The sequence below is a fragment of the Mus pahari genome, chromosome 9 (genome assembly GCF_900095145.1).
Source record: "Mus pahari chromosome 9, PAHARI_EIJ_v1.1, whole genome shotgun sequence".
Taxonomy (NCBI): Eukaryota; Metazoa; Chordata; class Mammalia; order Rodentia; family Muridae; genus Mus; species Mus pahari.
The window spans coordinates 82,088,622-82,106,304 of record NC_034598.1 but is presented as its reverse complement, the minus strand read 5'-3'; the positions used below and the strand labels follow the sequence as shown (position 1 = coordinate 82,106,304).

The 17,683-nt window shown below is 42.3% G+C and overlaps 1 protein-coding gene across 1 annotated transcript in view; it reads right to left on the bottom strand.

Moving 5' to 3' along the window:
• Cfap54 (cilia and flagella associated protein 54) overlaps positions 1–17,683 on the bottom strand; it is a 287,635-nt gene that overhangs the window by 122,912 nt on the left and 147,040 nt on the right. The window contains exons 44-47 of the mRNA XM_021205638.1: positions 14,762–14,828; positions 12,315–12,497; positions 7,074–7,160; positions 606–728 (exon numbers count right to left, since the gene is read on the bottom strand). Of these exons, the coding sequence (XP_021061297.1) occupies positions 606–728; positions 7,074–7,160; positions 12,315–12,497; positions 14,762–14,828 (460 nt within the window). The remainder of the gene's footprint in view (positions 1–605; positions 729–7,073; positions 7,161–12,314; positions 12,498–14,761; positions 14,829–17,683) is intronic.

Below are 17,683 nucleotides of genomic sequence, written 5' to 3'. Positions count from 1 at the left end.
ATTACCCAGTTTACAAATACAAATTAAGCAAGTCAGGTATAACTATCTGCGACAATCAAAATAGATTGGGCAAAATGAAGACTCTTCTTCCCTTGGCGAAATCATGAGAAATCTAAAAGGGGCAGGGGCTGTAACCGCGAGGCAGTGCCTGGCTCACCCTCACAAAGCCCTGGCTCCACCTGGAAGAGGAGGAGAGAGCAGGAAGAGGTATATAAACTAGAAACATCCAAGTAAGACATGCCAACGGGACACTTTGATGAACAACAGTAAACAAAAGTAGTTAGACTAGACCCACAAATCTGGGCCACATTGGAGGATATACCTAGAGAGACCACCACGATACCTATAATAAAAAGTGACATATGGTACATCTGAGCTGGAATTCCATCACAATAATCCTCTCCAGGACCACCCTCCCTCCCAGACCATCTCCACTCCAGATAAATAAAATTCTGTTTCTCTGGAGCCCAGCCTTAACAGCAAGATCTGGAGCACCAGAGACTTTGAACACTTCTGTGGGAATGTTCCCTAGGTTTTAAGAATGCAACTTCTTCTTTAAAAAAAAAAGGGGGGGGGAGGGCATTGAAATCAAATTGGGAGATTACCTTAACTTTCATTGTTGCTTTGTAGCCAGCAGGTATGGCGCATGGCATGTTTTTTCCATAATAAATCTGGGATAGCTCATAAAAGGCTTCGGAAAAGAAGCCTAAATCTATAAGGATTTCGATCTAGAAAAGGAAGAAAACAGAGTTTAAGTTAGTTCCTTTTACTTGTAAAATATCTCGACCCCCAAAATCTCTCAAACACTGGACCACCAAACAGACAGCATACACCAGGTGATCTGAGGCCCCCAGCACACATACAGTAGAGGACTGCCAGGTCTGTGCTCATTCAGAGATGATGCACCTAACCCTCAAGAGACTGGTGGTCCCAGGGAATTTAGAGGTCAGGTGGGGTGGGGGACGGGGACATCCACGTGGAGACAGGGGGTGGGGAGATGGTGTGGGATGTGGAACAGTGGGAGGGTGGATGGGGGGAATAAAATATGGAATGTAAAAAAAATTTTTAAATAATAAATAACAAAAGAAAAATACAAATTTTAGAGAAAACTCGTTGGTTTCTAAGCTCCAAAACACCTGCTTAATGATGGTTGTGTGTAACTAATCAATGTTCACTGGTTGGTGAGTGAATAGACTCACGTGCTTGTGAAAATGCCTGTTTACGTGTGCAGAGGACCACAGAACTAACAACAGCAGGGCCACCATTCAGAGTAACAAGCTATCGTCAGCTGTCCCTTAACTTCATCAGAGGCAGACACAAAAATATAGCAGCCATGGAGAAGTTTTTAAAAATTAATTGAACTCATCTCTTTGTTCCCATGGTTCCCATGGGAAAGCAGGGGAAAAGCCAAGTGGAAAGACGCCTGATGTTCTGGAACCCTCTAAGGAAAGTCAGACAAAAGCACAAGTGTGGCAACATGGAGACAGCTATTAATTTTCTTATCTATAATTAACAGTGTCAGTTTTAAAGCCAGATGCTTACCGGTTTTAACCAGTTGGTGGCTATACATTCTGCAGGGTCTGTTTTAACTACAACTCAGTTGGACTAAATCAGGAAGTTAAAGGAAGGGAAGCTGGTATTCAGCATGTGTGTTCCACATCCCTTGTTCAGCATGGCCACATGAAGGTGGATGGTCCCCCTGGGATTCGTAGTTAGCCAAATGTGACACAGGAAGCTCTCACACAGGACAAGAAGGCTTAGAGGTGCTGACAAAATTCTGCTTTAGTGGGGTCTCAGAAAACTTCATCGAGGAAGAACCCTTCAAGATTAGGGCTGGGAATCATATAAAAGAGAGAGAAAACACGCCGAGAGACCCCTGAGTACAGAGTTCATAGGTCTTGTGTTACTGGAAACAAGGGATAGAGAGGAAGTGGGCACACATGGTTACCAAATACAGAGACTTTAGACCACTATTCTTTTTGCAGTATGAAAAAAGAGTGCTGTGTGTGATATTCATGGTGGGTGTGATGTGTGTGATGAGTGTGATGGGTGTGATGGGTGTGATGGATGTGATATGTGTGATGGGTATGATGAGTATGATGGGTGTGATATGTGTGATGTGTGTGATGAGTGTGATGTGGGTTGATGTGTGTGATGAGTATGATATGTGTGATGTGTGTGATGGGTGTGATGAGTGTGATTGGTGTGATGGGTGTGATGGGTATGTGTGTGATGGGTGGTATGCATGTGATGGGTATTAGTAGGCGTGATCAGTGTTGAGGTGTGCTGATGGGTGTGATGAGTGTGATGGGTGTGATGGGTGTGATGAGTGGGATATGTGTGATGTGTGTTCTGTGTATGATGGGTGTGATGTGTGTGATGGGTGTGATGGATGTGATGGGTGTGATGGGGAATGCTTGAAATCCCAGTGCTTTTGAAGATCAGTGAGTTTCAATCCAGTCCTCCATCAAGAATATAAAGCCAGTCTCTGTCAGAGTGAGACGGTGTCAAAACACATGGGCTGAGGGTGCATCTCAGAGGTGAAGTTCATGCTACTGTAGACAAGGCTCCAAGTTCAGCGTCAGCAAAGGAAAAAAAGGTTATGAAGACTTTGAGGGGTACACATGAATGGATACAGAGAATAAAGCACAAAATTGGATGAAAACACTCTCTCTCTCTCTCTCTCTCTCTCTCTCTCTCTCTCTCTCTCTCTCTCTCTCTCTCCATAGATAAAGGCAAATCAATTTATCTTCAGTATCTTCAGCCAATACACCTTATTCTCTGTTTTCCTTCCTGTACTTGGTTTAGGAACTTCAAGAGTAGAAAAAAACAAAAAACAGTTTAAGGAGATTAAAAAAAAAAAAAAAGGCAAGTTAGGGGAAATAGTTTGGTAAACTAACATGAAAATAAAACACAAAAGGCCATAAGACTGTTCTTAATTGGAAAGTGAAAGCCATTTGTCTGTTGGTCTGCTCCCTGCAGCTGTTGCTGAGGGGACAGTGGTCTCTGTCCACCCCTACGCCAACCCCACAGTCATCATATACCAAAGCCAGCAGTTGGGGAGGCAGATGGACCCTTCTGGACCCCAGGTCTCCATTACTTTCATTGACCACTATAAGAAAATATTCCTGCAGACCTTTGTGTGGTCGGGTCACTGGACCAAAACTACACCAGCCAAGGCTACCTCTGACTGATTTCATCATAGCCATTTAAGCAGTTGGAGTAACGGTGACCTGCTCTGTGGAAACTAGCCAGAGGACACTAAGGACTGGACATCAATCAAACTGTGATGCGCCTTTTGAAGCAATCGTACCCTTCCTGGGAACCTTTGAAATGCTGAGAATACATCTTTGATGGGGTTAGCAGGTCTACAGTGAGGCAGAGAGGCAGGTCAGAGGCCTTACCACATTCCCTGGGAGACTTTACTACACCCTAGAAATTGAACTGCAAGATCACACCTGGCTAGTCAAGGGGCACCATTACTCAGTGTTCCCCAAATCTGATGTTTCTCTTTCACTTTCTGACACCCCAGCTGTTTCAGGAAGGTCACCCAGGTTCTGTTCATACAGATGGCCACTTCTTCTTCTGTGGGATTTATCTTTTGCCTTGCATTTGTCAAGACCTTAATCCCAGTCTTCAGTCTTACTGTGCCGCCAATAAGCTCTCATGTCTGTTTCACATTGCTCCCAGCAGTGCTAGCAGGCACTACCCCTGGTGGTATCATTCTCCTGACCAGCATTCTAGAGTGAATAACCCTCCTAACCAAAGTTCCAAACAGAGGGCACAGTTCTTCACTGGTTTCATAGCCACTGTGTGACAAAATCATGACCAAAGTCCAAAGACAGAATTCTGCCTTGGTCTAATGTGGTGAACTATGAATTTTTTGAGGTTATTTACAGGTTCATGGAAGACTCAAAGGTAACACCGCAAAGCACACTGGGTAACCCATGGGCAATTACACCACTGAAGAACCCACCTGCAGCATGGACAACTCACAAAAAAGCTACTCTACCAAAAAGTTCCAACCCAGGTAACTGTTTCTATCTCCAGGAGGGGAATGGTCTTATGAGGCTCTGAGCCGCAAGAACCTCTCTGCCTTCCACTAATGAGAGAATGTTAATAGGTCCATTCTTGGTTCTTGAGGGTCATCTACTGTGATCCACGTCAGCAATGGTCACGTACAATCGGGAGAGGAAACAGCTACCCAGCATCGCTCTCTGCCACTTCTGTTACTGTTGACAGTCTCCCTGCTCAGAATTTCCAATTCTAGTAGCACAAAAGCACTCTGTCCCCAAAACAGCTCAAAATTTTCTCACTTCTGAATCTTTCCGAAATCGCTCTCTTTCCCACTGTCTAAGCAGTCGTGTTTTCAAGCCTCAAGTCTGCCTATTTGGTGAAACCCTTGGACCAGAGCCATTTGTTTTCTTCTCCAAACTTTGGGAGTAAAGTCTCATCACATTCACTTACAAATAGTCAAGTGACAGGCGCACATGTTAGCGGCTTACGGCCTACCCCATCCCTCTGCCCAGTTTTCATGTCCTTATGATCAAAACCTGTGGGTTACATGACTTGGACTCAAGTTTCTAACATGCTGTTTTTAAATAAGAGGCATTCAGTAAGTCTTTTCAAAATGTTTATTATTAGGAGGCTGCCACTGAACATGTATGAAAGTCAGGACAAGTTGTGGGAGTCAGTTTCTCTACTATGTGGGTTCCAGGGCACAAACTCATGTCAGACTTGGTGGTAAGTGCCTTTACCCTGGGAAGCCATCTCAACCAGCCCCAAATCTTACTCTGAAGTGAATATTTGTTAATTATTTTAATGTGTGTGGCAGTGAACACACACATAGACAGTTGGCACTCAGCAAATACCCACCAAGTTCAATCTAAAAATCAACTAATGAACACCAAATATGTGGACCTATTATCCAAGACAGCTCAGGAAATTTTAAAAGCTGAGTAAGATACAGATCCTAGATTCAAGAATACTGCAGTCTTGGAGAGAGAGGGAGGTTGAGTTTGTTTGTTCGTTTGTTTGTTTGTTTTTAAGTGCTATTAAAGTGCAAAAGCAAGCTAATCCATGAGTCAGTAACTCACAGATGGAAACCCAGATACTTTCAGCATCCACATGAATATTTATGAAGTCCTTAAAGATTTCTCTGTTTAGAAATAGAAAGCAATGGACTATTCACCAAGGGCCAACAGTTCTAGAAGGAGATGCAGGTTACAGGAAAGTCCAATTTCTACTCGTTGAAAACCAGGAGGGATTTGAGGGAGAAAGTAGAGAGTCTGCAAAGGAGAAGGAGAGTGGTGGAGCATTGCCCCAGAGCACTGTAAGGAGGTGAACTGGGGTCACGTCCCGCAGTGCTATTCCAGAACCTGATCTTTTCCAACCACAAGAGCTGGCTTGCATCTCTTGTCCCGTCTGCCTCTCTAGTGATGCTTTGTGGGAAGCTGGAGGACAACTGAATTGGACATCAGTATTGACATCAGAGTTGAAAACTGCAAAAGTATAGATCTGCTTTTTTAGAGGTTCGTTTTATGATTATATGTGTATATGTGTTAGTATGTGGGTGTGTTTGAGTGAGAGTGTGTATAAATGTGTATGTGTGTGAGTGTGTGTGTGTGAATATGAGTATATGTGAGAGAGAGAGAGAGAGAGAGAGAGAGAGAGAGAGAGAGAGTGTGTGTGTGTGTGTGTGTGTGTGTGTGTGTGTGTGTGTGTGTGTGTGTGTACTACATGCATGCCTGATGCCTGAGCCAGCTAGAAGAGAATCCCAAATCCCCTGGAACTGGAGTTACTGACCCATGTACTCTGGAAGAGCAGTAAGAGATCCTAACCACTGAGCCAACTCTCCCACCCCTAACTCAGCTCTTTTTAAATGATCTCTTTGTGAAATATTAAGTGGGATAAAGCTGATTGTGTCATAGCATGAGTGGAAACATGTAAAATGATGGTCAAGACATAATTTAAGCTCAACAATGCTAAATATTTTAATTGTTTTTCTTCCTTAAATTTCCCCATTTTCCACAGTGTTTATTACCAAAAACTATAGCAGGGGAAAGACCTCGGTTAATATGGTATGTGCTTATGTGTAAGTGTGGAGCAGGGCACAGTTAGGGTTGAATTCCACATTAGCACTCAGAAGGTACAGAGCAGGACAAAACTGCAGGGCATTGAAATGATTGAAATGGTCCATGTACAGAAATAAACTAAACCAAGGGGCAAACACCCAGCATGGGCAACTAGGAAAGAAGGCAAGCATCCCTGAGATCCTTAGGGTTCCAATTCTATATGGAGGTCAGGCCAAGCTCACATGAATCTCTAAAGCAGACTGGGTTACAGAAGCGACTGTCTGCTCTTGTTAACTCAATGACCAGAGCAAAGAAACATCGCTTATACCATGATGTACATAGAAGCCCTTACAAATAGAGTTTCAGAAATCAAAACACTGCTCAACAGCAGGATGCCAGTCTCTCAATAGGAACTTTCAGATTGCCCTGGGCTGGGTAAATCTTGTTCCCACGTGGAGATGTTCCTTATTTTACTGTGGCCCAAGCACTTCATTGTCTAAAACAGAGGTTCTCAGCCTGTGGGTTGTGACACCCCTTGCGGGTGAAACACCACTTTCCCAGGGATTGCCTAAGATCATCAGCCAGTCCAGATGTTTACATCAGCCAGTCCAGATGCTTACATCAGCCAGTTTAGATGCCTACATCATGATTCACAATGGTAGCAAAGCTACAGTTATGGAGAAGCATCAAAACATATGTGTATATTGTGCCCATGGAAGCCAGGAGAGGACATTGTTGAGCCTCTGAAACTAGAACTACAGGTGGTTGTGAGCTGCCCAAAGTGGATCCTGGGAACTGAACTTGGGTTCTCTGGAAGAGTGGAAAGTACTTTTAGCTCCTGGGTCATCTTCCCAGTTGCCCTTACTGCATTATTTTTACATCAATATGATACCATGTTCTTAACAGCTTATTAATAAGTATTAGAATCAAATGACGACAAAACAGTACTCTTAAAAGATAAAGCATGTCAAAAGTAATAAAAGTCTGTCACATACATACCTTGAGGATTCTTGCTTCTAGATTTCTGACTATGTCTTGGCAAATGACAGACACAAAATATTGGTACAGTGCAAGAAGAGGCAGAACCTACCAGGAGAAAAACATTCTTTGTTTTAAGAGATAACCTATCAACTTAATAGACCAGTAATCCAATTTTGCCAAACATTAACTGTAGAATGTGTTACACAAATATCACATTTCCACATGAGCGAAATAAATGGTTTTGTACAAGTAAAATGGTCTGCCTAGCTATATTAGTTACCTTTCTTAGTAGTGCAGTAAAACCCGTGTCATGAGTAACTGAGGGAAGGAAAGGCTTACCACAGCTCTAGTCTGGGGGGATCCAGGCCATCCTGGTGTGGAGGGGTGTGGCTGCAGGAGCATGAGGCAGCTGATCCACACTGCAGCCTCGGTCAGGAGGCAGGGACATAAATGGTGACGCTCAGCCTGCTTTCTTTTTTTTTTTTTTAAGATTTATTTATTTATTATATGTAAGTACACTATAGCTGTCTTCAGACACTCCAGAAGAGGGCATCAGATCTTGTTACAGATGGTTATGAGCCACCATGTGGTTGCTGGGATTTGAACTCCAGACCTTCTGAAGAGCAGTCGGGTGCTCTTACCCACTGAGCCATCTCACCAGCCCCTGCTTTCTTGTAGTATGAGTATTTTAATAAATCCCGATGTTGGGGGTCTTTCCTGCTTTTGACCATTTATGTTCCAGATGAAACACACGCACAGCCTTTATATTTTGATATGCCTTAAGCTGCACAATAGCTGGGCGATTGCCTACTACCCATGCTGTGAGAATCCACTTTCCCATCCACAACGCTGAGTTACTATTTACTCATTCCTAGGTTCCATCTTGGCTGCTCTTAACTCTAATGAGACACCCTCTGGGTTCTCTTGGCACAGCGTCCCGAGCACTCTCCTTGCTTCTCTCCCCCATGGTGGCTCCTGTCTCCTCCTGCACACTCCTCTAAGGCATGGTGGCCCTCTCCTTTCCTCCTCCTCCTTCATGGTCCCAAACCCAGGACACCTAAACCCAACCTATGCCTCTTCTCCCCAGCTATTGGCTGCAGGTATCTTTATTTACCAATCAGAATTAACTGGGGGGCAGGGTTTCTGTTTGGGGGGAGACCCAAGTTAACATTAGAATACAAGCAGTATTAGGCCAAATCCACTCCACTTTCTCCTTTTCATTTAGTTCAGGACCCCAGTCTGCGGAATGGCACCACCCGAATTTAAGGAGAGTATTTCTATTTCAATTAACCTCATCTAGAAAGTCTCTCACAGATATGCTCAGAGGCTTGTTTCCATGGTGGGTCCCAACCCCATCAAGATGACAATTATCAGCATACACTTCCTAATTTTACTAGACCTTGAAGATGCTACCAGAGAGTTCCAAGGCCAAGTTATTTGTGACCCCAAAGTGGGGGAGGGGCACATCTCAAGTACAATTAATTCTCTTCTTTTAAAAGTCATAGCAATGTAAATGTGTGAGGACTAGAAAACATGTTATTTAAAAATGTAGAACTTGGGCAAAGGATCTACGTTCATGCCCCCTCTATAGCTCTTGCTCATCTACAAAGTTTTTATCTGCAATATCTTCAGTCAGCATCTTTCCGTGGCAAAATGTAATGTGCCTCATCTATTAGAGGGGCACTGTTGAGTGAGAACAAAAACTCTGCCTGGTCCCAGCCTCTCCAGAGCACAGTTCAACTGGCTAAAGCCGAGCTCTCTCTTCACTTAGTATTTCATTGTCTTAAAGTTAAACCCACAGCCCAGTTATGCTTGTAGCCTTGTGGCTATGTGGATGGCCACAGACTGCAGACCAGTATTTCAGTTGCCTTGGGAGCCTGGGATAGTTTGGCCTGGATATGAACAGCTCCTGGTCTCAACTCAGACCAGGAGCTTCCTTCCTGCAGCTGCACCTGGAAAGCCAAAAAGGTGGGATTCCATACTTATTTTACCTTCTCTAGACCGAGGGGTGAGCCAAGGGCCTTGCTCATTTTAGGAAAGAACTCTACCACTGTACTATGTCTCCTGACATCTTTGACTTTTATTTTTTATTTTGAGATGTTTCTTACTAAGCTGGCCAGGCTAGTGTATAAGTTGCCTAAAATCTGAGGCAGACCTTGAACTTGTGGCCCTAAGAAGCTGGGATTATAGGCCTAAACCTGAAAGTAGATATGAAAGCAGACCTGAATGAGTCAAATTATTGTCTCAGAGCAAAGTCTGAATTTTACAGAAGGTTCATTTGCCAAGAGGCTTTTTCTCACGGTCAATGTAACACAGAACAGAAACTGCTTACTGCTTCTGTCTGGTTGGGGGACATGTAATGGTGGGTCAGTTAGAAGCTACAACCAGTAATCACTTTTGTAAAAGATTGGAATTAGTTTTAAATGACTTTGAACATAATACACTTTTCGACAATTATGCGCTGCAAATGTGAAACAAAACCTTTTCTACAATTAATGCAGCACAAAACACCAAGAGCCATTACCTCTGAGATTTAGTTTCTTTTCTTTAATGAGAAATAAAAACACACTATTTTATTGCTGCCTATTGCTCAATTATTCAGGAAAAAAAAACCATTTTCAATTTCTGAAGCTGTAGAGGGAAAATGTCTCATTTCTTTTTTAGCACCGTGATATGTGTTGTATATGAACATGGGGAGGCAGCTGGGGGCTCCCCAGGGGATGGAAGCATGTCCCAATCCAGATGTGAACTGCACTACAGGAAACAGAGTATCATTGTTTGGTTTTTTTTTTTTTTCTTAAGTAAACAAGTCCTTGCCAAACCTTCCCAGTGTTGAAAGCACTTAGAACCCTCCTCACTTCTTCACGGGGCTTTACAATTTAACAATTTATATCCATGGCACTACGCATTTGTAATATAAGGGAGTTGAAGTAAGAAGAACAAATATACCATATCTCTCTATATCAATCTATATATAGAAATAGACAGACAGACAGACATAAACAGACATACATATAAACAGATATGAAAGTAGATATGAAAGTTGTATGAACAACCAGAAAAAGAAGCAAATGTGAGAGGGGAGTAGATATTTTTTTAAAAATGGACAGAAGTGCATACAACAAAGGAGAGATGAAAGAGAGAAAATAAAACCTGGCCAGTGAATAGAGCATATTAATATATTTTTAAGTTGACTAACTTCAAGTTTGTGATATATACTTCGATTTCTTCTACCCAAACCCGGGGAGGGGGGGGTGTGTGAGCTATTTTTAGACATTGGGAGTTCTAGAGACATTGAGACATATCTGCCTTTTATCTCACGGTTATCATTTGTTGTTCTTGGATGAATCTATGACAGAGAGTACATAGGTCATGGTAAAGGGAAAGAAGAGTGAAGTCAGAGAGCACAAAAGAACACAAAAATCAGGACTGGAGAGATGGCTCAGTGGTTAAGAGCACTGACTGCTCTTCAGAAGGTCCTGAGTTCAAATCCCAGCAACCATATGGTGGCTCACAACTACCCATAATGAGATCTGATGCTCTCTTCTGGTGAGTCTGAAGACAGCAACAGTGTACTTAGATATAATAATAAAATCTTAAAAAAAAAAAACACAAAAAGCAAACAGACACATGACATAAAGAGGACTGGAAGACACTGTGGAAATACAGTCTTAGAAGTATAGGTAAGAATCTGAAGAATGATTTTACAGGTTGTAACCAGATGCACATTAGCAAAGTGTGCAAAGTAAGTTAGGAAATGTATCGCAGTAAACGAAGAGGCTTTATAAATGGGGCAGGGGAAGTAGCAAAATATGTGTGTATGAAAGTCTCAGTGGGGAGGTGCAGGATATAGAGGGTTAAAGCAGGAAGGAGGGAGAACAGGGCCACTGGGGGAGCGAGGAGGAAGCTCAAATAAAACAGATTGTATGAAAAATCCATAAGAAAACAGGACACTCAGTAAACTAATTACAAAGAATAATAATGGAAGAGTTGTAATGGAGGCAGCTTACATGGGCAGATAAAGACTTCTGTCCCAGAAGTCATAGGTTCTCAATGGAAAGCCTGGTGCTGAGGGAAAGCTAGCTCCCTGCAAGTCTACAGACGGTACCCTAAGGGTCCCCAAAACAAAACAGGAAGTTCCCACTGCAGTGGGGTGCCCACCAACTAGACGGTGAGGCCCTATTGATTAAGATACCCTATGTTATAGTCATAGCGCATAGACAAATCAAGCTGGAAGGAAAATGGAAGTCTCCTCTTTGCTGGGTAGCCCTTATAGTACCAGAGGCTGCTAGGCCAGTAGCTGGGGGTCAAACTGTGAGCAAGAACTTTACTCTGCTACAGACTGCATGCTACACTACTGATCTGCCATAAACGGGGTCTCTGGTGGTGTGGTCATGACAACTCTGTTTCAGGGGTCACCAACCATTTTCTCATCAGAACTGAGACGTGTTATACCGGGAGGAGTTCATATCCAGTACCCAAAACCCAGCAAAAAGCCTGTGGCGGTAGAGTCATAGGCCTGAGTGGGGAAGCTACTGTTGTTTTGCTAAATGAACACACTGCACCCACCTAGTTGCATTCTAAATAACTACATTTATCCTCTCCATGAGTGCTGCTATTGACTTTGCTCAGAGAATCTTCTTTTTGCAAGGGGCAGAGACATAACTGGTCAAACTCCTGAGAATAAATGACAATTTGATGCTTAGGTATAGATGGGACGTCTGTAGAGTTCAGAGAGCGCTACGAAGGAGAGGTAGAAAAAAAATGTAAGAGTCAGAGGACAGTGGAGTGTATTAGGGAATGCTGTCTGGGCATGGGGTGGCCATGGCAGCCCCTGACACACAGCAGCTGTGATTACTTTTACAAAACCTGCACGTGATTGAACTCTGGAACATTCCATCACAGCGAGGGAAGGGAGCTATGAGGCCCCACGTCTCCCTGAGGATCCACAGGCAGTTAGGGGTAGGTAGGACAGGAGAGTTTCGCAAGCTCTAAGGATCAAATGATGGTTGGAGTTGGGTAGGGACATTTTCTTCAGTGGTGTAGACTGCTAAGGTTCTACAGGGTGCAGTAAGTAACCTCTCACCACTGCTCCTGTTGCTAAGCAACCCTAATGAAATGCACCAAGTCATTTAAAAAAGAAATCCATGAAAACAGAAAAATATGATCAGAAGACATCATGAAAAATTTATAATAAAAAACATTATCCCTTCATTACACAGAGGTAATTAGGAGCTGTTGGTCTTATACATCACTTACTATGAGATTGTACTTAGCATAGTGCAGCTCGCGGATGACATAGTACAGGCTTGCGATAACACTGCAGATGTCAGCCCTGTATTTGTCCGAGAAGAGCTCGATGCCAGGGAGGAGCTGGGTGATTTCGTACTGAGCATAGCTACGTTCGGCTTTGGGATGTGGGAGTGTGGTACGAAGCAGACTCTGAGAAATGAAACAAAGAGCTACAGTTCTCACCTGCACCAATGAGCAAGCAAAGACAGGTGCGGCTGCCACTTCCTGAAGGGCATTGTGGGAGCTCGGTGTGGTCCACGCCACAGTAAACAGCGTTTATTTATATTATCATCATCATAGGTTCCTAATGCTGTTGTCACTCCAGGTGGGCTTTATAAATTCCATTATAACAGTACACTTACTGTTTTCAAACCAAATATCATTGTGTTATCATTTGGTGTATGCTGCTGGTAAATTCTGTGTGAATAGTATCTCATTTAATCCTCTCCTAACGTACTCTTAGAACAAAGGTTTGTTATTTCACAAACAATTAGTCTATATGAGTTTACACAGTTAATGATGGAATAAAAAGATTCCAAGCCATGTCTATTTAACTCAAAACACTTGGTGACCAGAGGAGAGATGGTAATTAAAGTCTAAACGAGTCAGAGGAGATTCTAAACCAGTGTCTCTTATGTAACTCATTGCAATGTGTTAGGTAAGAAGATATATTGATAAAACCAAATTTTATATTTGGAAGTATTTCTTTGATTATTTTAATGCTTAACCATTAGTTAAAGACAAAACACTATGAAGTCATTTAATGCATATTATCAAGGAAATTTTCCAATTTGATTATTACTAACAGTATATCCAATTTTCAAGAATGAATGAGGTTGTTGAGAATTTGAATGTCTCTAATTTTCTTTGTAAAACCACTTTTAAATGAACAGACTTCTCTTTCTCCCTGAGAGCTAGCTGCAATTGTACTGGAAGGTGATATCGAGCTTGCAAGGGAGTAAAACAACTAAGATTCCTGCCTAGTTATGACATTCACAAGCTACAACAATGATCAACGTGGCACAATATGCTCAAGGGTTGAATGGTGGCATTCATAGCTTGGCGGTAACCAACAGCTCCGTAGTACTTAAGGCCTGCTCAACAAGAGGGAAATCAAAATCATGCCTGAGACAGGAAACCCGGTCAAATCCCCAATGCTGGTGAGTCGTGGACCTTAGGGGAGCACCTGCCATTGTCACTTTACTGAGTCAACATAATTCCCAACTGTGTTCTACTCATACCTAGGAGAAATCCCACAGACTCCCACCCATAGACAAAGAACGACAGGTAAGTGAGGAATTCTGAGAGTGGGAGAAACAGTCTGCCCAAGGAAGAGTTCCCTAATTTATTATTCAATACTAAGAGGTCAGTCTTGAAACCACATCCATATGTATAAGAGTAGAGGGATTTAGTAAGGTATGTACAGTGGGGGGTGTGATTTAGGAGAGGATGGAATTAAGAAAGGGATGAAGGAAAATGATATAATTTTATTTTCATTTAAATTTTTAATTAAAAAAATTAACCAGCTTCTAAGATAAATCTCATAGGCTCATGCTCATTTTAGGTACAGCATTACTAATGTAGTAATATTTAATATTACATTAAACAAGAAGCTAACCCTTTTTAATCGTACACTTTGTAGAACATCAACAGTATAAATGAGAAGAGATGAGCATCAAGCTAAGGTGTGGCGTGGGGATCAGAGCCGGGCTACAGCTCCCTTTGCACTTCGCACCTCACACTTCCCTTGCAAACACACATATTGGAATGTTTTATATATATCTCAAAGTCTGCCCTTAAATTTGAAGAAGGTCTTTCCCAAAGAATTTATCTATCCAGATTTTAGAAGCCATCAGCCAACTCTAATACACACAGCAAGGGCATCTGTCAGTCCATCAAAGCAAACAGGACCCTTGGCAACCCCCCCCCCCCGTTACATCCTGACTCTCTGATGTTGTGACTCAGAGAAAAGCTCCTTTCTTCTTCATCAAGAAATCTTGAGAAACACCAGCACTCCTATGGCCTTAAACCAGTTTATCTCTGGCCTTCACTTCATGATGCTCTCTCAGGAGGCCCAGCACAACTTTATTTATAGAGATGGCAACTGTGTGGAGTCAAACAGACTGGCTCTATACTGATAACTAATAGAGTGCCTACTGAGCATAGGAAATTCAGTTTCCCTATGTGTAAGAGTCTACCCAGTAGAGGAGGAGAGGGACTGAAAAGGGACTGTTCTATGCTAATGAGGAGGGCAGCACCAGCCAAGTGGAACCCACATAGGAAAGATGCCAGCACAGCTCATGCTACCTCCTCCCCTCTAGCTGCAATTTTTAGGCACTGGATGAAACACATCTATTTACTAACATCACTCCAAAACAACAACAACAACAACAACAACAAAATGAAACCATTACCTGAAAAAGCAATGCAGACAATATACAAGAGTTGATTCTTTTCTTAACATTCGCAGTCTCAATAAACCTAGAAAATAGTAAGAAAAAACAATTAGTAGACAACATTCCAAAGACTCTATATTTGGAGCTATGTCTGGGACTCAGAAAACATTAGTGGGTGGAGGCGGAGAAATGTATGCAATAAAACTTAAGAAAAAGTATAGAAGAAAATGAAAACTTACCCCAAATCCTACCACTGACAATGCTTTGATTTTCTTCTAGACTTTTTCTCTTATAGTTGCACACAAAGAGACAAAGGCTTGTTCATATTAAGATTAAAATTATACCACAGATACTCTATATATGAATATATTACATAAGCCACCTTTCTATTTGTGGATTTAATAAACTATGATTAAAGAACTATAGTGATTTATTGTGCAGACGTAGCATACATTAAAAAAACCTCAGTCTCAGATGATTTTTTTCTTCAAAGGCTAAGGTAAATGTTGTAAGTTAAACTTTGAGAGTGTATCTTATTAATTCTACTAGGCAAATCTCTACAAGTGCAAATTTTTGGGAAAAAAAAAAACAAGAATAAAACAGAGGAACGAGAAGAAGGTTTTCCGTGGATATCGTTGAATAATTGCCCCCAAAGGCTGTGGCCATATGGCATGTTGCTGCTGATAACATTAAGCCTTTCCAGCCAAAATGAAAATCACATCTTTCCACTATGATTTTCTCCTGTTAGGTCCCTTGGACCAGTTTGCATTTCCTTTATGTGACTCTTGCAACCTGCCTTTGCAGCTATAAACCAAATTATAGTCTCTTAAATCTTACTTAGATAAATAAAACCAGGCAGCTGGTTTGGCTCTTGTCAGTTCTTCTGTGTGGGTATGAGAGATGGGACTCTGCACTCATGCGTGTCCTCTGCCCTGAGAGTATGAGAACAGCAAAGTCCCTGTGGACTCATGTCTTCCCTGGAAGCCCCACTTGCAGCTGGGAACAGCTTTCTTGCTTGGAGTCACTGGGAGATAATTTCCAAGAATCCAAGCTGAGGGTGCCCTCAGCAATGACTGTTCCTTCCCAGGTACCAATCCTCCATTCTCGATTTGTGGGTCTCACATGAACTATACCAAGTCACAGGTCAGCTCTCTGTGTTCACATGTACATGTGTTTGAATGTGTGTATGTATCTGCTTGGCTTTCGGTCTGAGGACAAGTTCCTTCCCAGGGATACAAAGTTAAAATTGATATATGGTAATATTTAATACTGTTAGGGAAATTTATTACTTTATCTACTTCCTAAAGTAGCAACTTTGTGAAAGCCGGAAGATGTTTTGCCATTCAATATGCTATACAGCTCAGAATACAGTGTGGAGTTTTCTTCATCACACCCTGTAGGTAGACGAAAGAAGTGACTGCAGAAATGATATCTCTACTACTCTGGACTTTTGGAATTTCCTACAGTTGTATGAGCTGTTAATGGTGCACAAAGCATTGTGATAAACATGTAGAAGGCTGGATCACGGCCAGAGAGACATGTGTACCATAACCCCGACAACTTGGAAAAATATTACCATTTACAGCAAAAGAGGGTATGCAGATGCAGTTGTATTAAAGACCCTGAGGCAGGGTAAATATCTACAATTGTCTTGACAGGTCCAGTGTAAACAGGATGGTACTTGTAATAGAAAGACCAGAAGGACAGAGGAGCCGAAGGAAATATGAGGATGGACATTAAGGTCAGAGAGGGCTGGAGCAAAGAAAAGAGAGAAGGGGTGGGAAAAGAGCAAGACATTAGTACACTGTTGATTGTAAAGCTTAAGGTAGGTCTGGAAAGCACAGGACGTAAAAGGATCCTAAAATGGGAAAGACCCAGAGAGTGGACTCTGCCACGGAGATTACAGAGGATGGCTACCCCTCAATGCCTTGACTTTAGGATTTCAGAACTTTCTAAGTGTAAGACAATAAATGCGAGCTTAGGCTGGGTTTGTAGCTCAGTGGTCAGCGCTTGCCTGGCATGCTAATCCTTAGCACCAGGGAGATACAGAAATTTTGTTACAGCAGCAGCAGGGAACAAACGTCACTGTGTCATAGGCAGGGAAACTCGCTGTGTTATGACTCCTAGTGATCTTAGAACATAGCACACTAGGGGGGGACTCAAATGGAAATGATTGAGCAGGTCAGGGATGAACCCTTGTCCCACATGATTTGTGGGGTTTTGTAAGAAAAAGAGATCTAGAGAGAAAGACTTGTGAGGAGCAGATGAAAGTGACTGCCACACTACAAGTCACGGGGGAGGGCTCAGGAAGGCATCAGCCCTGTGTCACTCTTCAGCATCAGGTCTCTTAACACTGTGATATGACAAATGTCCCCCATAGCAATGATGCCAGTGCCCATTGCTCTGTTACTCAAGTACTACTGAAAGCCAAAGCCATACTTGCACCTGGGACGCTTCAATCAATCGGGGTCTATGCCTAGGAAGGATTCATCTCCTGGGTCCAGAGAAATGTCACAGGAGGAGAGTCATAAATAAAAATATCACAAGATATCTCCTTGTACAAAGCTCAAGTCTAAGTGGATCAAAGACCTCCACATAAAATCAGAGACACTGAAATTGATGGAGGAGAAAGTGGGGAAAAGCCTCGAAGATATGGGCACAGGGGAAAACAATCCTTAACAGAACAGCAATGGCTTGTGCTGTAAAATCAAGAATTGACAAATGGGACATCATAAAATTGCAAAGCTTCTGTAAGGCAAGAGATACTGTCAAAAAGAAAAAAGGCCACCAACAGATTGGAAAAGGATTTTTACCAATCCTAAATCTGATAGAGGACTAATATCCAATATATACAAAGAGTTCGAGAAGCTGGACTCCAGAAACTTAAATAACCCCATTAAAAATGGGGTACAGAGCTAAACAAAGAATTCTCAACTGAGG